Genomic DNA, 23828 nt, shown 5'->3' with positions numbered 1-23828 from the left:
ATAAAACAAGACATTCTATTTATAATCTAATTATTATTTTCAAAAAAATAATGGGAACGTGAAACAATAAATTAACCACCTAAACATAAATATGTTAAATATCAATCACATTAACGTCTGTGGTGCAGACTTGAGACCCGAGCCATGTCGAAAGCCAGTCAAATATGCCAGGGACTGCCGCGTACTTTGATTCTTGCCCCATCCATTAAACGATAAAGTGCACTCCAATCAACATGCGATATGCAAGTAATAGTATTCCGTGGCTAGTGGTTTATCGGACATTGTAATGCATGTTAGAACAATTGAATATGAATCTTGAATTTCTATCCTTTATTTAACCTTTTGGCCGCCGCGGTCGGCTATACTCGACAAATCAAAAAGTGCTCACAACGCTTTCGTCGGTAAAAATATAGCGGTTCTGATCGGATCTAGTTTAAACAATGCAAGTTGATTGTTTGCAGCATATGTTGTAGCAATTTACTAACACACAGTTTAGATGATGCATAATCATCATGATTAAACAACTAACTTGTATTGTAAATTACGATTACAGTCCGCGCTGCTTATTTTTTTGTGTTTCAAGGAGTCTTTAGTCCAGAGTCACCGATGACTGCTGAATCTATGAAATAAAGCCTTAGAACTCAAGTCCTCGACATGTATCGACAGATCGGCGACTATGGTGTTCAGACTCCATAAATAGACTGTCACTAACACCGGATACAATGTACAATCCTCAGCTAACCACAGAATTTTACCATTTAAAACTCGTGCTTTACAATGACAATTATATAAAATTGACAGACACGCCATACACTTAACATGTAATTAATCAATAAGGCATCTTTTATTTTGATTTTGGCTTTGACTTGCATTGGACGAATTGACTCCGAATAACGATACATCATCATTTTTGTTTAATTCACGAAAACTTACATTATGAAGTGAAAAGAAACCAAACTCGTAGCCATTCTGCTTTTATTGCAGTGTTGCCAATTCTGTGTATGCAACACAAAAAATGTCTTTTGATATTTTCGGGCTAAGAGTTACCATACAAACATTCTTTGTTATGATAAGGTTTACTTATGAAAGAAACAAAAAAATGTTCTTGGATCTCTTGAAAAACAGGTAATTGCATGGATTTTTCTAATTTTATTTGATTTTTTCGAAAGTAAACCAATACACAAATGATTGAGTCCATAACACTTATTCTAGACAGTATAAAATATTCAAAATATACATTCGATCGCAAAGACGGGCAAACGTAAATTCACAAAATTTTCTTAAATTAATTTTATAATAAAAAAAAAACAACGAATAAAGACATTTTTGCGCAAAATATATCTTTTTAGAAAACTATGATAGGTTTTCTTTTATTTACAATACTTGTGAAGGCATGAAAACTTCAGTGCGAGTGTTGGACAAACTTTGTTTTAAATTATTTCGTTTATAAGCATACACCTCGATCATTGAGGATTATTTCTAAATCGCTGACTGCTTAATAGTGAAGAGACGACGTTAAAACCAGAGTGACCTTTGTTTAATTTCGAGGGGAAATATCCTATCGGATACCCTACTTTCCTGAGGGGAAAAGCCGATTTATGTGGTGCTGCGAATAAAAACCATTCCAGTAACTCTCTTTTGATGTGTGAATGGAGATGGATAAGGATGGAGGAGCTCTGGGACTTTTAACTTCTCCAGTGCAGAACCAGAGTGACCTAGAGCGCAAAAGTATGTTTTTAAGAACATTAAAGGAATGCGTTGCCTCTAATACGCACCAATTCTTTATTGAAATATTGTGCTACTTTAAGGAAATAAGTACTGGGAAGCACTCATCAGCGTGCCCTGAAAGAATTATGATTTTTCTAGCGCCATTGTCTAAATCATTATTATTGGAAGAAAAATCACTTAAATTAGTCTGGCTTTAGCGTCGTCTGAAATAATCTGTTTACGGACAGGTGATTTAAAATACGATTGAAAAATATAGAAAAACTAAACTGAGTTTTAGTCTGACTGTTTTCGTATAGTGTATATTGTCAAATGCAGTAAATAATCAAGAAATAGGCAGTCTATGTACCTCATTGTAGATTTCTCGTAACGGAACGCAAATCTACGAAATAAAAAGCTGAAAATTTAAACTGAATTGTTATTGCTATCTAAATGCTACCGTGAAAGAGACGGCCATATACAGTTTGTATAGAGCTATTACTTTAAAATGGAACGTTTTTTCCTTGATAAAATAGTTCCTTCGGAATACGGTAGAGGCGCTTCTTTCTTCATTGGTAAAAAATAATACGTGGAATAAGCTTTTGAATTCAATCGAAAGGCAGTAGATAGTTTTATTTGTCTACATGACTAATTGTGATTGGACTAAGAACGTTTACAAACTACGCACATTTAAAATTAATCGAAACAGGTTTTGTTTCGTACGATTGTACGCACAACGTACACAATTTCGTACGTGCAATGTAAATACTTTCGTACGTACGAATTTACGTACAACGAATATTTCCGTTTAAAAAAGGGCCTAGTTTGTAAACGCTTTTAAGTTAACTGGCTAAGAATAAACCAGTAATTCTTCGTGTAAAATTAATCAATATTAGCTAGATAGAGAATAGACCATTTTTTCAGGATTCAGGTCCCCAGGCTGGTATTAAAATACTCAAGTAACATTAAATCTCACTGTTGACTTGAAAAACATCTCTCAATTGTTCAGGGCCAGTTTCAAGACTTATGTATAAGCTTCGGATAACCTAACCGATGGATAGTGACAGTAAATGTCAAAATTCCATCTGATAGTTAAGCAATACTTATTCATAAGTGATGAAGACAATTATACTCCAAAATCAGTAACAAAAGGCGGTAGACTATAGTAATCATAATAATAATATATATTTTACTCTTCTAGTGCAATTTTTAGAAATATGTGTGAATAAATTTAATATTTTACTTAAATTTTTATTCTTTAATTTACTTATATTTTTTATTTTACGTCTTCGTTTAAAACTCACAGATCACATACGCGACGCAGTTTTAGATTTTCTCGAAATTGTTTTTTTTTATTTACACTGGCAACACAGATTTAGTGTTGCCACTACAACGGTAAATGCTATTATTATTATTTTTGAGTAGCAATATATTGTTAAAGGCACACTCATATATAATCATGTAAAAATGAAAAGTTAGAAATAGGCCTGACCAAAATGCACTATGTATAAAATTTACATACATACATTATACTGCAAATCAAACCTTGTTTCTTTAAACACTATGTAACGGTGAAGTACATCATGTATGTGTCGGTACGTCAAAACCAATATTTTGGATCCGCAAATCAACTCAATCTTGAAATAATAATACTCGATCACTGGGAAATTGCGTAAAATAAAGCCATTAACGTTGAAAGAATACTGAGACACGTTTATGGGTACAGCAATTTAAAATATTGCACTTAAAAATTTGTTCAAATGTTACAGATTATTACCCAATATCAAGGATTCTTTTAACCGGATATTGTCCCACTGCTGGGCAAAAATCATCCAAACGGGAGAGGGGTTAGGCCTTAAGTACCCCACGCTGGCTAAAGTGTGGGTTGGGGACTTTGCATGATCAATTATTGTATCAACCACATTGTAAATCTTTTAGCGATTGAAAGGCGTGGCCATGAGTTTTTGCTAGCTCTTCTCATATTATTATGGCTAGCTTCCCTTTCCGAGCTAGTGATGGACTATCATAAGTCCAATAATTTACCTGAATTAGTGAATGATTTGATTTTTGCATGCCCTCAAGAAACGTATTAAACAAATTAAACAAGGAGTAACATAAATTAATTATTTTGACTTGATTCCGCTAGGTCTTTTTTCTGACTGGATAAAAACGGCAATAATTTTAATTTTTCGATTTTCATACCAGCATTCGATAAGTAGTTTGAATTTGATCGATTTACCCCCGGTTTCTGAGGTACATTTAGCGGTAGTTTATCTATTCAATAGAGTTTAAACTCATATAAAAAACGCTATTGAATAAACTACCGCTAAATGTACTCAAACCGGGGGTAAGAATTTGATTCTATAAGGAATAAGCCAGCTGGCTTATACGTAAAGACAAACAGGATTTAAATAACGCGTTATCGTGATAATCTTCACGTAATATAAATAACATTTATATTGATAGAATTGGATCACATCTGTTAGCAGGAACGCAAAAAAGCGAGATTTTCGCGATTGACAACATTCAACGTTTCTCATTCTAGCAAATGACGATTCTTAACGATAGAAAAGGATGGAGAGACGGAAAGACGCGATTCCGAGTTCACAGATGCATAATATATTACTCACTCAAGATGTCTATCAAAATTATTTTATGATTGGTTTATTTCTCGTTCTAGCAAATGACGATTCTGAACGATAGAAAAGGATGGAGAGATTACTATCAAAATTATTTTATGATTGGTTTAAGTTAAATCTAAAACTGCGTATCCATTCATTCGTTCCCTTTGCCTCTACGAGGTTCCTTAACTATATGTACAAAGTAAACCTACAGTGTTTGTTTATTTCATGAAGGACTCTGAATTTAATTTTGTATGAACTGTCGCACTGAAATATAAAGAATATCTTTAACTAATTGGTAGATCAAAATTTAAGTCGACAGGAGACACTCTGAATTTTCTTTTTCTAAGTTGCCCACACGTTTTTAATCGTTGCCCACGGTTGGCCAGCACTTATAACAGTTGCCCACGGTAGGTTAGAGACCTGGCTATGCTTAAAGGTACAGAAGGGTATGTGTATACTAATATTCTATGATTTTTGTAAAAAAAAAGATGTTTTACTTTCGTATTGATTATTTTTTATCTTTAGTTAACAGAAACTTTATATTTCAGTGCGTCACATTTCAGATGTAGATACGAAATTTTCAGGTTAACGTGTGTTTGGCCCCTTCAATGATTGGTGAATGTAGGCAAATGGCCGATGCACAAATTATAACATACTTATTCGGTAGACGCAATAACTAAACGTAGTGTTGTCTCTTTTTGACAAAGAACAATAAAGTAAGGACAGAATACAAATGCAATACAGTAAAAATGTATGAGTGTCTATAGGCAAGCTATACACATATTTGGGCCGGCACGTTCGATTCGGTAGTATTTCTCGAACAACAAAACCGATTCGAAGTAAATACTGCACTTGTTATTGGGTCGGCTCAACAAAGCATACGTTTATGCGGTATTTGTGGAACTGCCTCTGTGGCGCGGTCGGTAATATATGCGGCTGCCGTGCGAGAGGTCTCGGGTTCGAATCCTGGGTCGGGCCAAAAAGTCTGTTCTGAGATTTTCTGTTAAGAATTTCTTAGAGATTGCCCGGAGTTGGGAAGTTGAGGTCGAAGACCTCCGTGCCTCGGAGAGCACGTAAAGCCGTTGATCCTGCGCCTGACCTCTCACTGGTTGTGTCGGTTATCCGTACCACCAAACTATGAGAGTGATGGAATAGAGAGTGTACCTGTGTATTGTGCACACACTTGGACACTATAAACAAAGTCCTGCACAGATGGCCAGTTTCAAATGACTGACTGCCGTAGCCGTATCGGCTAGGAGGACATTATTATCATTATTTGTGAAACGGAAAGACGACCCTAACAACTATAACATTAGGTTTTTGCTTATGCCGATCGGGTAGCTCTCTCGAGTCCGATCGTTCGAGATTTCTATAAAGCATTTTCTCAAACATTCATCTTCATATAATATTCAATTTTGCCGCCTAGCTGGGCCGATTGATGCCGACCCGAATGTGTCTAGCAAACCATAGAAACTAAGGAACAATTTAAAAAGTACAATTGCATATATTCTATCCTTTTCTTATACCATTTATCAAAAAGAGAAACAAACTTAAATTATTTCCGAACAAGCCATGATTGTACTTAATAGAAAAATATTAAATTTTTACCACAAATTAGAATGACATACTATGTTTTAACACTCAGGCATTCTGTTTTATACTAGTATAATAAATAAGATTATTATCGATTTTAATTTAGAACTCAACTTATTAGGATTGCTTCCGCATGGCGGCGCTAGTGAGACGGGTTTATTGCCAAAGATAATTTATTGTAGGTGAAAATCTCGGAAACTACTAGACCGATTTTGGAATCTTTGTTTAAACTGACGCATTTTACCTCAAGGTTAAAATTTTCGTGTGTGAAATACACATTAGTATATTATTACCGATTATTTGATCTATGTATAAAAAATAATAGAACATGGTCCACCAGCGCCCCCTACGTTTCTTTCCACTTCCATTCTCACAAGATTCAAACCTTAAATAAAAATGAGATCCACTCGCGTCAAGGCAAAAGATCTTTATAATTACGTTCAAAATCCTTCACAAAACAAATTCAACTCACTTTTAATTGTCACTAGAGGTCACTGACCCTAATCAGGTGGTCGATGTACCACCTCTTGTGGTAACTTGTCACTTTCGACGGTCACTTTATCCCTACTGTTGCTTTTTTCTCTGTGTTTATCGTATTTCCTGTCGTCGGAACTCCTGTGCTCTTTCTTGTGGTCACGTGGCCTTTCAGACTTGTGATGCGATGACTTGTGACGTGACGATGAATGACGCCTGTGGTGGTCATGCTTGTCACGTTCTGATCTCTCCGACCGATGTTTCTCATCCTTATGCCTGTGATTCTTATCCTTGTCGATTCTATCCGACTTTGAGTCTAGTTTCACTTTCTCTGATTGTGTTTTATCAATTCTAACATCAGTTTTTTCAATCTTGTCAGACTTATGATCGATTTTGTCAGATTTCTCTGACTTTTGGTCTATTTTGTCAGACCTAGAATCTGTTTTGTCAATCTTGAGCTCAGGTTTCTCCTTGTGTTCCACTCTGTCGGATTTAGGATCTAATTTTACAGGTGTTTTTACTTCAGTCTTCTCTGTTTTAGATTCGGATTTGTCTGATTTTGCATCTAGTTTGTCAGACTTGCCATCTATTTTGTCAGACTTGCCATCTAGTTTGTCAGACTTGCCATCTAGTTTGTCAGACTTGCCATCTAGTTTGTCAGACTTGCCATCTAGTTTGTCAGACTTGCCATCTATTTTGTCAGGCTTAGCATCAAGCCTGTCAGGTTTCTCAACCTTAATTTCGGGTTTAGACTCAGATTTTTCAATTTTCACTTCATTTTTTTCCGATTTGATATCAACTTTATCTATAACTTTGTCCGATTTTGTTTCTTTCTCAACTTTAGTATCATTTTTTTCAGTTTTAGGTTCAACTTTTTCAATTTTCTCAGATTTTGTGTCTGTTTTCTTGTCTTGTTTCTCCGGTTTCACTTGCACTTCCACACTTTTCCTTGATCGTTCTATTTTGAGCGCAGACTTCTGCATCTTGTGTTGAAACTTGGCGCTCAAAGCTCGCATCTCTATAACACCAGCCTTGTGTTTCGACGACTTTGATGATTTCGTTTCTGAAAATGAAATATTTATTATTGAGAAATTTAATAATATCAAGTGTAAACCACAACTTGACCTACAATTAGGTATTTATTTTTAGGCACAGTTTACTATAATCCCCTACCTCGTATGGGAGGAGAACAAAGGAGGTTAAAAAAAAACCTAAGCTTATAAATACGTAAGATACACTGACATAATATTCTTATGTACAAATATAACGGCAACTCATATACCTGTGTAACAAACCTCTTAGAATCTTTGCGTATTGGAGATATTTATCGCGTTGTGTACGAAGGAGCTAGGGGTTGCTTTAACCTTTCGTATACCGGACCCGCGCCGCGTCAGAAATGTCCCATCTGCCGCGTCATTTTAAACGTGCGTTGCGTCTATATCGCGCAGCTCTACGGTCTAAGCTTTAAAAATTGGCGCGCAGACCGGCGTTCTGGCATACGAAAGGTTAAGTTGTAAACTCACCAGTAATATGGTTGATAGGGGTTGTTGGCTGAGGATCGGCGGCCGGTCGCTCGTCCGCCGGCGACGACGCCTCCGAAGTCGGGTAGTACTGCTTCAGGCGTAGATGCCACGCTGTACAGACAAACATTACAATATAGTCAACATATTTCAAAGCAAATATACAAGTTACGAGACAACAAACGAACCCAGGCTCTAAAAATGAAAGCTGCCAGCTAAAAAATAAGTGTACCAATATTTTCAAATAATATTTGAACACGAAATATATATTCTTTTCTTATATCTCGTTGCTACATTTCGTTGATAACTCTTCGGTTCCATAGAATTAGTGTGTGTCGCGAGCGCCGTTGGGCGAAGTGGGGCGGCATTGCCGGACTTTGCTCGCCAAGCTGCCCACTGCTTGACCCTAGGCTATTGAATAAGTCGTGCGACGTCGCTTTTGCCTTGCGGCTGACACATGATTTGAAATACTTGCCCCTTGGTGTTCGGGATTGATTATTTTTTTACGATTATGTCGCCACTACCATTGCTTCGGAAGGTCGTGGGTTTGATTCCCACACGGAACAAATTATTTGCGCGATCCACCAACAGATGTATAATATGTTTGACACAAGATCAAAGCTTAGTGCAGAAGTGGTCTTTAAAAAAAAAATACCAGTCATGAAGGTTTTTACTCGAATGTGCTACACAAAGGAGGTATTTAACAAATACTTACCAACGCTGGTGACAGCGGACACAGTCCTGAACTGATGGATGATGTTCCTCGGCAAGAAGTAGATGTCGTCGGAGCAGAGCGGCAAACGAGAGTAACGCACTCCTTCGCGACGTAACTGGTTCAATTTCGCTTCTTCTAACCTGTGATACAAATAGGGAATTAATATTTTTTCTTTAATGAAAATTTAGCTATAGTTTCTAAATCAAAATCAAATCATTTATTCATCCAGGTCAAATATTGATACTTATGATAGTCGTTACAATTACTGAATCTACCACTAGCTGGGGAAGGGGGTAGAACCTTGTAAGAAGAGCTAGCAAGAAACTCACGGCCACTCTTTTCAATCGCCAAAAGATTTACAATGTGGTTGATACAATAATTGATCATGCGAGGAGCTCCAAACAATCAGTGATATAGACTAAACGACAAACGTCATTTAAAATCGGACGGTCAGAGGAAGCAAACGTCTGACAGGTTTAGAAATTTTGGAGGAGAGAACTTTACTCAGCAGTGGGTATTGAAATTTGCTTGGATTATTTTATGAAACTACATTGGAAATCTGATAGTAACCTTTCATTTTCATTTGTGTAATAGCAAAACTTAAGTACTTTTCATATTCCTAACACCTTTGAGTATAACATTCATGATTGTAAATGTGTATGTATATGTAGATATGCATAATGCATACTTATATAATTTTTTATAAATTTCTTCCTTTTCACACCTCACCTAATTACATTTTAACAACTATTTAATAGCAAATTAAACGTCATGTCGTTAAAATACTGACCACGTCACACACTGCGAGATGGGCGGCTCGTAGAGGTCCAGCTGCAACAGCTGCACCAGCTTGTTGAAGTCAGCCGCGTGGAACGCCACCACGTCCTTGGTGATGCGGCCGCGGTCTGACTCATCGCCGCAGTGGATCGCTTTCAATACACCTGCAAACAAACGTTATTATCACTAAGAAATTCTGAACGGTTGTGTCTACGACATGTATAATAATATGTTCACGATGTTTAGGCTTCGATTTCCGGTTCGGGTAAAGTGTTGCTGGGCTACTATTATAAATGTGTATTAGACATTTACTACCTGACCCGGCAAACTTTATTTTGCCATATACATTTTTTTTAAAATAGTGTCACTTAGGGGGTATGAAAAAGGATATTGGTCGATTCTCAGACCTAAGAATCGGTCTAGCCGTTTCGGAGGAGTACGGTAACTAACATTTTGACATGTAAATTTTATATATAAATTATCAGGAACAAGCGAAACTTATATAAACTTAGCAAAAAGCTTGCTCCCCTTGACATGGGACTCACATTGTTAATGGCGAAACATGGATGAATAAACCTCTCCCTACACGTTCGGATACAAGAGGTAAGGACTGACGTAAATATACTTTTGTTACCACATTTAAATAGCAAAATTATAATTAAGCCATAACTTTTAAACTTTCGCTTGCATTCTTGACATATAATAGGCTACGGGAATTAACGAGAACACGCATTTTACTTTGGAATGACGATTAAACAATTATTTGTGGATCGCACAAATAATTGTTCCGTGTGGGAATCTTGGTGGAATTAACCACTGCGCCACGGAGGCCGTCAAGGTAGGTTGCAGGTTCAGGTAAAATGCATGTCCACGATATTTCCCGTATTCTATTATATATATGTAGTTAAGCGACTTACCAACGGCTGCAGTGGTGATCCTGTCGAGTCCGTGACCGACGTGGTCCGCGTGGGCCCGGGTTCGATCCTCGAACAAGAACTCGCGCGCCTCACTCCAACGTGGCAGATATTGTAAGTTGCGTAGCTCGTTGATACCCGTCCTGAGAACAAATAATTTTATTAATATGAAAGTTGACAACCAGTCAGATCAGATCCTCCTAATAAAATGTCCCAACCCAACTCGCACTTGGCCAGCGTGCTGGACTCAAAGTCTAACCCCACCCTCATTACGGGAACGGAGAACCTAGCCCAACAGTGGGACAGAAATGGGTTAAATTTATTAAAATGAGTTTGTCTTAGGCTATAATCATTTTAAATTCAACAATAATAATAAATTTAACCCATTACTGTCCCACTGCTAGGCAAGGGTCTCCTCCCGTAATGAGGGAGGGGTTAGGCCTTGAGTCCACCACGCTGGCCAAGTGCGGGTTGGGGACTTTGCATGCTCTCAATAAATGTATTAAACAAATTTTAGGCATGCAAGGTTTCCTCACGATGTTTTCCTTCACCGTTGGAGCATGTGACAATTATTTCTAATACACACATAACTTCGAAAAGTCATTGGTGTGTTGCCTTGGGTTCGAACCTGCGACCACTTGCGTGGGAGGTGTCAACTTATACCACTCGGCTATCACTTTCAACAATAAAAAAAAACACATACCCTACGGTATAATGAAAATGTTGGATAAACCTTATATGAGTACAGGACTACCCTATTACTCTAAGAAATAGAAATGATCATACCTTCTCTTCTTGATGGGGCTCTTGCCAAGTTCCGCGGTCGGGACCAGCTGTTCTCCCGGCCTGATCCACAGGATGGGACCATCGTTGGACTCTTGTGGTTCCATCTCCACGGCGGCCATCGGACCCCAGGGCATTGTCTGAAAATTTATTGATTTATTAAACAAGGTTGTTTTGAAAGAACGACCATTCTTGTGTCTTAATACGAAATCTTGCAAAAAAAAAATGTGTTGAGATGTTCAAAGCCAGTTTCTCTCGCTAGTAGATGATCCGTAGGTTAAGCGAGCTACGGCAAGGATATACCAAAGATGGGTGGCCTTAGTTTTATTTTATCTAAACGGCTTAGGGTTCCAGAGTTCCGGTTATGATTAAATAGGTGACGGTAATTAAACTATCATGAGTCAGCGGGCCGTTTCTGGACGTTTCGGCGCAGTTGATGCAGACGATGGCCGTAGACGCCAACAGATTGTAACGAGACGTCAAGCAAACCAAGACATAATGCATGTCCTTTTTGAAGATATTAACCATTCAGTAAATTTACGCGCAAAACTTACTAATATACACCCATAAAATTGTATCTTGTTTCCATAAAGGTCTGCAGAGACCCAATAACGCCACTTGGTACGATCCTTACAAGCTTCGGGAGCGTACCATTGCGTTGGGAGGTCGTGGGTTCGATCTCAAACGGAGCAATTGTTTGTGCACTCCAATAATTATTGTTTCGGATCTGGTTGTACTTTGTGTGTTTGTAAAAATCCCCGCGACACAAGAGCAAATCTTAAAGCGGGGTTGTCTTTTATAACAAAAAATAAAGTGAAAGTACATCCATACATCTTGTCATACAGGACTATCCATCCAAGCATTATAAGTAGGACTTACCATATTAAGAAACGGGCACTGTGCGAGCATATCCAGCATGTCTGGGAAGTAGCCGCCGACCTCCTCGTGAACTGTGCCCACCAGCGATATCTGGTGCAGAGGCCCGCAGCGGAACGTGCCCGCCGCGTATGACTGTTGCACCTGTACGTATACGTTACGTGTTAAATAATTGGTGGATGATGAAATAATTATAGATAAATCACTGATCGAATTTCGGGCCTTTATTCTACTTTATGGCGTTACTTTTTACTGCGTTTAAGGCGAAAATTAAATTCAAGAGAGCAACAATGAGATTGAGAAAGATGTAATGACAACGGCGTCCCGTTCTGTCACTCCTAGTATTTGTCGGCCTCTTTTTAGGTTCAGACATACAAAGTTACACAGCGCGTACTCTACAAGAGTATAACTACGATGTATGATTAATATAGGTGACTGCGCCGGAGAGAAGCACGTCACATAAAGCCCATGCGCACGCAGGTGCCAATGCTCCATGGTCGACCTCGTAAGTCTTGAATATGAGCGTGTGCCCATGTATACGTATACGTGCCTGCGTATACGCTAGCACGCTCGCAAAGACGAGTGAGACAGTACTAATTAAAAGGTAAATGCGTAAAAGTGGTAGTAGTGGTGCTAGTGGTATTACCCCCGGTTTTTGAGGTACATTTAGCGGTAGTTTATCTATTCAATTGCGTTTAAACTCATCTAAAGAAAACGCTATTGAATAGATCAACTACCGCTAAATGTAGTCAGAAATCGGGCACAAGTAGCAAGGGAATATCGGTAGTGGTACTCGCCTGCTGGTAGTAGCGCGACACGGTGGTGGTCTCGATGTCGGAGGCGCGCGCCAGCACGCCCGCCTTGACGGTGAGCGCGGGGTGCTCGGCCGCCAGGTGCGCCAGCAGGCACGGCAGGCGCGCCGCGGCCCCGCGCACCACGCCGCACACGAAGTGCGCCCAGCCGCCCGCGTCCTCCGAGAACACCAGCTGTAGGAACAACACATCATTTTAATCTAACAATAACTGCACGTTTGGCGCAGTGGTTTAAGCGGTCACCTCGCCGCAACAACCGTAACGCCGCGTGTGGTGGGTTCGTCCTACCCGGGACAAATCTTTGTGTGATGAGCACGAGTATTTGTTCTGAGCCTGGTTGTCAATTTATCTATATAAGTATGTATTTAGAAGTATATAAGTATGTTTATCAGTTATTTGGTTACCATAGTACAAGCTCTGCTTAGTTTGGAATCAAGTGACCGTGTGTGAGTTGTCCAACAATATTTATTTATTATTTATTATCTTCAGCTTAAGCCACGTCAAAGGCCTTCGGGCGGCTTGAACAACTTTGACACTAGATTGACCACCAACCATACGATAAGATCTTTAGCTTGGCAAACAAATAATCAATACGGCAGCCACTCCGTTTGTTTGAAGCTACAAATCACTCAGATGCTACCGTAGGCTATACTACGGCTTGACATTTACCACTTTATGCCAACTGGCTTTTGAATGATATCTAAAGTGTAGGAAGCTTAAAAGCGTAGTTTGGAAAATAGTGCTAAACCGATAATCCCGACGTGTGTCGAGCACGAGTCTCTTTTCCGAATGAGGAAGTAATGAAATAAAAAGGAAGAGTTTGAAATATTGAGTAATCAGCCTTAATGTAATTAAAACATTGCAAAATTGATCACTTCATTTACTTATAATGTATACGCCCAACTTAAACTACTACGTATACGCCTTCAAACTACGTACACGTCTATAGACCACGAAATAATTCTTACCTTAAGGAACTCTTTAGCAAGTGACTCTTGCTGCTGTGTATTGAGCATATCCACATCACGCTGGTGCAGGTAGACTACACTCGCACCGCCGTTCGGATGTGTCTCCACTCGCATTAGTCTAGCAAAACAAAAAGAATAAAATGAGCATCTTACTGCTGGGCAAGGTTTCTTGAGAAAGGGAGGTGATATGGGCCTTGAGTCTACCACACTGGCTAAAAGCGTGATAGATACTTTGAATAGCTTCAAGAACAGTTTAAAGTACCATAAGTCAAGCAATAATTCATCGCGATATATTTTAACCGCTAAGCTAGTGATAATTCTTGACTACAAGGGCATGGAAACCGGTTTCCCAGTTCCTATATTCTAGTAGTTACTACATACCTGTGATACTTGAGTCCTTTAACTTCGGGGTTCTCAGCGAGGGGCCCCCAGCCGTCATGCGGGGCGGAGGGGGCGGGGGGCGCGGCGCGATCGCGGCGACACTGGACACCGATAGAGCAGCGCTTGATGCGAGCGCGCCGCCGGCAGTGGTGGCAAGACGATGATGATGATGATGATGATGAGCCGTGCCTTGAAGAATGGGATCTGCAGACAAAATGACAAGAATTAGGGTTGGTTTTTATACCTCTAGATAAGAATCGGTTAGCTTGACAATTAGAATTCAGACAGATTTTTTCATACATCAGTCTTATCGACACTTATACGTAAATCGTGTAAATGGCCCTTAGTTTGGCCCACATTATGCCTGGAATACTTTCCCCGTTTAGACGGGAAGAAGACCCGCGTCCAGCAGTAAGACAGTTATAGATTCTATTAATTGTTTATTTATTGGGCTGTAGTGCCCAACAAATTGCGGAGTTTATTATGTGAATCTGTTAAGGGGTAGGACAGTATTCCTGTGTAGGCTTTTTCGAATAACCCATAACAAAAAGATCACCTGAGTGTTTCTGTCAGGATACTCTTATATGTCCAGAGTAAAGTTACAATTTGATATTATGACATTGTTATTAATTTATTATGACATTGTTATTAATTTGTTATTTCATTATTATGACATTGTTATTAATTTGGAAATATTGACATTTAAAAAGAGCAAGCCGTGAGTTTCTTGCCGTTTCTTCTCACGAGCAACAGCTTTTCCGAAACGGTGGTAGATAAAAAATATTTTGACGATTTCAAATACTTGTTAAAGTTTATGAAATAAAGAATATTTGACTTTGACTTTGACTTTAATATTTAAGTCTCAGTGAACAACAAATATTGCTCAAAGCTAAAAGCGTGTAATGTACTGCAAGTTTAGAGACAGGATATACAATTTAATATTACTAGTTAATCTACTGCACCCGGGAAATGCTGCTAAAATCGATAAACGCTAGATATTGATAACAAAGATAGATTAAGTAAATTACCGTTAATAGTGTAGTTAAATGACGGTAAACATTGATAACAGATAATTATCAGTAACGATTACTCACGCGCTAACATTCGATTAGAAACAATGTAAAATTGTTATAAAAAGGGTAAAGTAAAATGTTCAATGACTAATATAAATTTCCTGATCTAGAAGAAAATATGACTACAGCAAACGCGTTTTTGTGAATCCTACAAGTATTTTAACATTTCTGTACTGCTTTAGAAATAAAGTTGATAGGCTTTTAATGGACTTAATCATAGTGTAGGCTAAGAACTGCATACTCTCTTTTTTTTCCGACCCGAAACAATTATTTGTGGATCGCACAAATAATTGTTCCGTGTGGGAATCGAACCCACGACCTCCCGACGCAGTGGTGTTGGCGTGGTGACATAAACCACTGCGCCACGGAGGCAGTCAAAACTGAACAAGATTATTCTATGTATAAGAAAAGGATATCTCACCTCTCCCTCTCTCTGTCCTTTTCTTTCTCCTTGTCCCTCTCTTTCTCAACCTTAACTCTGTCACTCTCCACTTTAACCTCACTTATTTTCTCAGTTTTCACACTCCTACCAATTGCAGGGTACACTTGAGAGTTCACATTCTCTTGTTTCATCTTTAAAGGCAATTCCAAGTTACCATAACACGGTAATTCCCTTCGAGGAGTCGCTTGGAACCTTATCGCTTTCATTGACAGGTTAAAATGCGTAGCCGGTCTTCGTATCCCTGTACTTTCAAGAAGAACATTGGACCTTGTGACTCTCGGGTACTTGTATTTAAACATGGACCTTTGGAAGTGTGTGTTGATGATCCTCAACTGACGGGACACTGAGGAGAAGATTCTCTTAGTGACATCATCGTCTGCTGTAGCGTTAGACATGTGGGACTGCTTCCACCACGCATTGAGGCCTCCAAACCAATCGCTTTTGTTTGGTTCCTGATGAATTTCCGACAAACTGAAGTCATGATTTGAGTTTTGAAAGAGCAGGGGGTTTTTCAGTGGGGATGCCTTGGACAGCACGTGGAGGTTGAGGACCGCTGCGTCTCCATACCCTCCCGAGTCGAACACTGGCCATATCTTGCTTAGTTTCGATGGGCGAGCGTTTTCGCCCCATATGCAGAGATCTTTTGATTCGCTGATCTTCCGCTTTTTACCTGAAGAAATAAAATAGAAGAATTCATCAATCACATTGAAAAAATTATAAATTCATGTTGAAGGATCACGTTAATGTCTACGGAAATCGGACTGCTAGCAGTAAATAATAATGAGAAATACGTTTTCACAAAATATTGATCTTTTATCTAGTTTTTGGAAAAACATACGGTTTAAAATCATAGAGAGGTTCTTCACTGACAATTAAATTAATAGATAGATACTTTTTTGTTTTTGTAAAGACCAGGACCACGACGATTATTTACTAGACTACAGCCAGGTTTCCACCGCGAGCAAAACGAACACATTTATGACTTCTTTAAGCTCGCAAGCACAGGCTGCATACTCGTTTTTCCACCAAAATGGAATTCGGGCTTAATTTATTTTTTATTATTACGGGCTTAAGTGACATAAAGTGCATAACATAAAATCATGTCGTGGCATTATTTTATTTTCTTAATCAAATAGGTAGTTATTATATAAGGAAAACTGATATTTATCCGCGCATCTGTCTTATTACAATTGTACAATGTGAATGATGTCACACATGGAAATACACACACGGTAGGTGAAAAGGAAAAAAGGAAATAAGGCTTAAAAGATACGTTGACATTTTATTAAGAACTAGCTACCCGGCTTCATAACGCCTAATGGTTGAATATTACAAATTTTTTTCTGCATTTTTTAAAAATTTTCCTCTCCGTAAGACCTCATACTTCAAGGAATATTATAAAAAAAAAGAATTAGATTAGAAGAAATCGATTCAGCTGCTTCGAGATTTGCTCTTAACAACACGTTTAGCGATTCATTTTAATATTATAGATAAGAAGATTTACCTATTACGGAAAATTAAAAGTCGTAACTTCAGGTATAACTGTCCTAGCCGATATTCGGCTACGGCAGTCAATTTCATAGAAACTGGCCTACAGTTATCCTGGACTCATTCTAAAATGATTGGTCAGAATTCATCATTAAGTACTTTGCAGGTACAAAAAGGATTTAGCCAACAGTGGGACTCTCAAACAAGTTGAGGAATAAGGAAAAATAAGATACTTTTCACAAAAATGCTTTGTAATGGAAAAAACACCAGTTGAAAAAGAATGACCATTTTTTTATGTACATTACGACACAATTAAAAGTAAAGGAAGTTGTAAAAGATCAGTCAAGTAATCAGTAATCATTTTTTTTATTGTACTTTCTTACAGTTGAGATCAAAAACTGTAGATATACAGTCTTTTTGATACATTTCTGTGTGTAATCTATCAGATATGCTATCAGACACTTCTGTAAACTGTGAGACTTGTGAAGATTGAATTTACTTCAAATTTTTTTAACTTTGAATACCACTATAAATATTTGACTATATTAAACATAAATTTTAAGGGATAAAAGACTACCTATTTAATTTATTGGCAAATAAACTGAATACTGAATTATTACTGAAACCCAGGCAAAGTCAGATTGATATTCTAGTCTGTTCACAAACGCATTTAAAGAACAATTAGTTCAGGTTTTTCTATAGACTAAAGAATACTAGAATTTTCACATAACAAGTGGAATGTATATATGGACATTCAGTTTCCCACACTTTTTATATCAGTTTCTAAAGGGTAACCTGTGATTGCAATTATTTAGTTTACTTAGTAACAAGTTATAATAGTAAATCTTTACTTATAGGTAGACTAGCAATCTTCACCCAGTTAAACATTTACTTTACAAAAAACACTTTACTTTTCAACTTTTATACATAAACCTACCTCTTGACTGATTCAAGAGAAACAAAATCGTGTTTGTGCTACATAGTTTCTTTTTTCAAAATCAAATTCAATTATTAAGGCCAAATGCTGACATTTATAATAGCTAGCTACAGAGAGTGAATTTACCGCCAGTTCGTAAGGCCAGTGAGAATAGCTGACATGAAACTCCTGGCGACTCTTTTCTCACTCAGTTTAAAAGATGCAAGCTTACATACATATAGACATAGGGACAGACATGGGAAGCAACTTTGCTTTGTACTACGTAGTGATACTGCGGGGGTAGGCAGAGGTGTAGATTATACATTTACAACTGCCTTAATCATCTGCAATAGATGAATATTGATGATAAGGCATAGGTCTATGAAATATATCCACATATTATACCGGCAGGTGGGGTAGGCAGAGGTGTATGAAGGAAACCCATGTTTACAATGTTAGTCTTGTGTAGCAGGGAGCAATCTTTTGCTAAATACCGGGCAGCATAGTATCTACTATAAGTCCCTAGGTAAGAAATTGAGGTTTTTAATAGATGGTTAAAATATTTATGCCATAATTTTGACACTTCTTTCCCATAATTCCAGAATTCTTAAATTTAAAGCTTAAAGAAATAGAGAAATATGTAAGTTTAGATTTTAATATTATGTTCTATCAGATGCTAGCGGAAAGGCCTGACTTTGTCCAGATAAAGTACAATTTTATCCCATTGATTCCATTCCTATGTAAACTTTAATCCCATTGATCCCATAAGATGTGTTTTTACCTACTTCTTTTACATTGAAACAGGCTTAATAACTGATATTAATAAGATTTTTCTTGTGGAAAGAGTGAAGTAAAGGGATGCAGAATAATACAGGCACCTAGACTACCATATACTGTACTATGGGAAGTCACTCCTTTGATGCTGTTTGTTGATTTTTAGGCTGACTTATCTTTAAGATGAGAATAGGTGTCTGGTCGGGCAAAAACTTTTTCTATGTTCAATAGTTAGATATAAGGAGACCATGGGGACTTCTAGAGGAGCAAATAAAAGAAAACTTTGCAAGTGATAGAATTCAAGGAATCTTTGATATTATCTGTTGATAGAATGCTTGTAAACTTTATCCTTATATATACAACTTGGAAATATTAGGAGACTTATTGAATGTATCAATATTTAAGTGTGGAGAAACTATAGGAACATATTAAAAGCAAAAATGTCTCCTAACAAACAAGTTACAGCTCCAATATAAATAATTGACAATTTTTCATATCAGACAATTCAGCAATGTACAGTTATTTCTATAATAGAAAGTTCTACTCAAGCAAACCAAGGTCATACTATGATGCAAGTTGAAATCAACAGCATAAAACTATGCTAATTACTCACAGCTATGGTCTCTAGACCTGGATCAATAACTAAAATGCGTAAAAAATATAGTAATACGGTGTAAAATGCATGTGTTATGTTTATAAACACCTACGACCTCTATTGTAATGATGTAATTCGCAAAATGAGAGGTTACCAAGTTTCCCACCAAAATATTAGGCGAGGAAATACAAGAAACTACTTCAAAGACCTTATTGAATACTCCCAAGATGAGTGTACGAGATTAGTAAGTACATATAGAACGGATTTATACCTTTGGATTCTAAGGATGGTGTATGTTTGGGATCCGTTGACATACTTGTCCCGTGTCCCTGTTTAGACAGTTTTTTACAGTCGTGCACGACACGACGACGCTTAGCACTTTCGCCGGCATCTTCTGAGCTGCTGGAGCCGCAGTAATCGTCAGCAAAATCGCGATTTTCACTAACTTTTACATGGGTAACTCTCGCTTCGTTCGAGGACGCCATTGTCCGACGGCTAAAGATGTAATCACGATAAAATAACCACTGTTCGTCAATTAAACATCGACGGAACTGATTTATATTATCTTAACAACACGTATAGCTTTTAGAATCATAAAGAACGATTAGAAACACATTGATTACGAATAAAAAACAACTTGCGACGCCATTTCTCGCTACCTCGCACTTTTTTTAATTTTTTGTGCAATGGAAATTCGTACACAAAGTCACGCAAAGGCAATCATCGCAAACAGCCACGTTGGTTTTCAAAGTTAAAATTCATTTATATTGATCTTATTTGGTATTAATTACATGAAAAATCTTTTCATTTTTTTATTAATCACAATTATATAATAATTTCAAAATTAATTTCGCAAAAATATCAAAATTAAATAAATTGTCATCTTTGTCTTGTAACGCCATCTAGTGACGTCTAACTGTAAACCACGCACACCGTGACTCATGCCAACTGTGCCAACTTTCACATTTTGTTAGGTTAAATGTTTACGTAATGGCTTGATAGATGGCATAAGAAGCGCTTTAGTGATTCATGACAAGGAAATAATGAATCATGTTTTGTGTTCCAATATTGAGTAACAATGCTTGATCGCGGAGAGTTTGATATCTGTTATTAGCTTGTTTGGATTTAAGTCGTTAATCATACATTTACTCTTTGGCTGATTTCAATAACCTACCTCCAGTAAGAATAAGCGTCCAGTTTTGTAACTAAGTAGGTAGGTACACACTATTGGTATACTGCTAAGCACAGATCTTCTCTAATGAGGCCTTGGATCAAAGTCTTGAGGCCTTGAATCAAATTTTATATTCCTTCATAAACTTTCATTCCTTCGAAAGCTCTCTAAGATTTATCAGAAAGGCCGCTTTTCCCACGATTTTTTTTCTTTCTCCTTATTAGCAAGCGATTAGCAAGCGATTAGTACTTAGTCGTTACTTAAACAGGTATAAATTCGAAAGGGAATTGAAATGGTATGCCATAACGGTAAGTGATCTAATTATTTCCTCACAGGTACATAAATCACGTCTTTATTCCATAGGGGTAGACAGAGACAAAAGAACGCCACTTGGTACGATCCAAATCTCCCTTGCTTCATTCACATCCATACACATTGTCATACAGGACCTAATTATTTTATACTTGAAAGAACTATTGAAAATATTTAGAGGCCTGTACTATTGCTAGTTATATTAAATAGATGTGCCTTCGACCAATTGCATGGGAGACAAGCGCTTAAACCACGTGCCTTACAAAATCAATACAAACGAATAATAATAATAACTTAGACATAATAGATACTAATATATGTTATCAACACAATATGAAAGGTATGACAATAACATTATCTTTCACCTAAAGAGATAAATACCTGGCCTAGACAGTTACCATCCCGCTATCTATAAAACTATACCTACTGATAAAATAAAGATTTTTTGTTTATTTGTTTTTTACTTTTCTATTAGTTACCTATTTCTGAACTACGCCCTTATAATTACTAAAGGCGCTGAACAACTCAATATTATTAAAAGTACTTTACATTGTTGTTTAAATATGTTACAAAGTAGGACAAAAGCAACCAGGTTAAAATTAACGATTTCAAAAGTTAAATATTGATTTTTTAGAATATTGGGATAATAAGTTATAGATTCGTTTTTACTAATCTCTGATTTTGCCTTCCGAAGGCTTATGAAAATCCTGAAATATTTACATAAACATCACGCCTGTAACAACCGTTTGAAATACTGCCGTTCTAAGCCATTTACAATAGTAGTCAGTGCCCCCTATAAGCTTCGGGCCATCCATTAAGATTTTTTTTTGACAACTCCCGCAAGCGGGTACTTTTACAAACATACAAACAACGAACACAAAGTACAATAAGACCCGAAACAATAATTGTTTGTGGATCGCACAAATAAGCGTTCCGTGTGGAAATCGAACCCACGACTCACTGGTAGCGGTGTGGCGATCTAAACCACTGCACCACGAAGGCAGTTACTGGTAGTATACTGGGGGTTAATATCGAGAAATATTTTGGTATAAATAGAAAAATCTCCATATATTTTTGTCCGACTCGGGACTCGAATCGAAAATCACGAGATCAGCGTTTTATACTCAACAATACATTACTGTTGCAGAAACCCGGAAATAAGCAAAAATAACAATAACTTAAAACGGCGTACTAATCACAATAAGTACAAACGTGCTAATACAACTAAACATGCATTAATTATATGAAAACAACATTATTTACAATAGGCTCGCAGATGTATGTACATAACTACACGTAGTGACAAATTCTGTATAACGGATATCAATGGATGTGTGTCTGTCTGTAAGGCATACACTAGGAATAAATACTGACTTGAATTTTAAACGGATCATGTTAACAAAATTCGAATAAAGTATTACATACTTTATTCGAATTTTGTTAGAGGAGGTCCAAGACCTCCGGGTCCGGCCATTACGCTCTCATTCCACGACGCCCTCGGCCAGGACGCTCTCGAATAGAAAAAAACTGTTGGTCCACCACGCTCTCGGCCAGCACGCTCTCACTTTTTATATAAACCTTTTTTTAATAGGATGCTGAAGCAAGTACTGTTAAAAACGAAAGTGTTTCTTTAATTTAATTTAATTTTGAATATATTGCTTCTAATTTTATTTTACTTAAAATTAAGACTGTATCCCTTCTGGCCCGGTGACTTGGCCCGGCGCCGGGCCACATGGGAAAATAAGTTTTAACTGGCCCGGTGATATGTTTACCGGGCCAGTTGACACAAATCAAGTGCCATCGTCCCCGGTAAGGGAGAAAAGAGGATACGCCTCGTAATTTGTGAAATACTAACTACATGCATCTATGAAAAGGATTGAACTTATAAATCAAACTGCTTCGTATAAAATATTCAGTTTTTATTGTGAATGACGCGATATCAACTTGTGTCATATATCTCAACCTGAAATAGACTTCTTATATAATAAGATAATTTAAATATAATAACAATATGTTTATAATAATCCTAATCAACGAAGACAAAAGTAGATCTTTTGAATTTGAATATAATAACAACATCCATACATCCATACTTACAAACTTTCGCCTTTATAATAGTAGTAGGATTTTATTACTTACTACACACTCTTAAAACTTCTTTACAATTTTGTTCTAAACTGTACTTACTCAAGTGTCCTACCAAAAAACATAAAAAGTGAGAGCGTGCTGGCCGAGAGCGTGGTGGACCAACAGTTTTTTTCTATTCGAGAGCGTCCTGGCCGAGGGCGTCGTGGAATGAGAGCGTTATGGCCGGACCCAGACCTCCTTCCCTAGTGAATCCAGGGAATTAAGAATTTTATCTACTGTTTTTGAGTGGACCAACCTTCCTCTCTTCGAGTAAAGTTGGGGCTCAAGACCACAATTGACTCTCTGACTCTGATGACTCAGGAATTGGCTTTTTATCTATGAGGATCACGATGCTAAAAAGCACGATGCTTACAGCCTCACGTGCTCTCTAACCATTGAATCCGCGGTTGCATTTCTTCAAAGCTTTTCAAGTTTATCAGGTCACGCTCGTCACTAAACGTTCCAAATTGTAAGTTACGGAGTCAACAATTAGAGCATGTTTGTGAAAACTATTAATACATATTTTTCAAATATCTAAATGGATGTAAGACTACACAAACATACATACATTACGTCATATTATGTAACCACCGGCGCTCGTAAAATTCGACTTCATTAGCAGTCAAGTCGGCCCCAGATTCGATTCCCGACCAGACACATTTGTATGCCGTAAACACGACTAACGACCATGAATTCAACATCGCGAATTTAATTTTTGTTACTATGAAACTTTAAATGTTTTTGGTTATTAGTATTTAATTCGTAACTAGGTGAGCTTGGCTACAAGGG

At 37.5% G+C, this 23828-nt stretch overlaps 1 protein-coding gene across 1 annotated transcript; it reads right to left on the bottom strand.

Moving 5' to 3' along the window:
- Window positions 1-13: 13 nt before the first annotated feature.
- LOC142983776 (uncharacterized) lies at window positions 14-20095 on the bottom strand. The gene is made up of 12 exons (XM_076130789.1): window positions 19701-20095; window positions 15636-16326; window positions 14142-14345; window positions 13761-13878; window positions 12778-12966; window positions 11984-12124; window positions 11108-11244; window positions 10325-10464; window positions 9421-9571; window positions 8631-8770; window positions 7919-8029; window positions 14-7458 (listed from the first exon to the last, which is right to left on the bottom strand). The coding sequence occupies exons 1-12, from the start codon at window positions 19912-19914 to the stop codon at window positions 6422-6424; spliced, it is 3273 nt and encodes a 1090-aa protein (XP_075986904.1). The 5' UTR covers window positions 19915-20095; the 3' UTR covers window positions 14-6421.
- Between the last annotated feature and the right edge of the window lie 3733 nt (window positions 20096-23828).

The sequence above is a fragment of the Anticarsia gemmatalis genome, chromosome 25 (genome assembly GCF_050436995.1).
Source record: "Anticarsia gemmatalis isolate Benzon Research Colony breed Stoneville strain chromosome 25, ilAntGemm2 primary, whole genome shotgun sequence".
Taxonomy (NCBI): Eukaryota; Metazoa; Arthropoda; class Insecta; order Lepidoptera; family Erebidae; genus Anticarsia; species Anticarsia gemmatalis.
This window is presented reverse-complemented; position numbering and strand designations above follow the sequence as displayed.

What these genes read in the sequence shown, in the direction of transcription:
- LOC142983776 (XM_076130789.1), bottom strand. Translation starts at nt 19,914, where the DNA reads ATGGCGTCCTCGAACGAAGCGAGAGTTACCCATGTAAAAGTTAGTGAA. An exon ending in AAAGGACTCAAGTATCACAG is followed by an intron (nt 13,879 to 14,141) that starts GTATGTAGTAAC and finishes TTGTTTTGCTAG; the next exon opens with ACTAATGCGAGTGGAGACAC. An exon ending in GTCCGCTGTCACCAGCGTTG is followed by an intron (nt 8,030 to 8,630) that starts GTAAGTATTTGT and finishes TTGTCTGTACAG; the next exon opens with CGTGGCATCTACGCCTGAAG.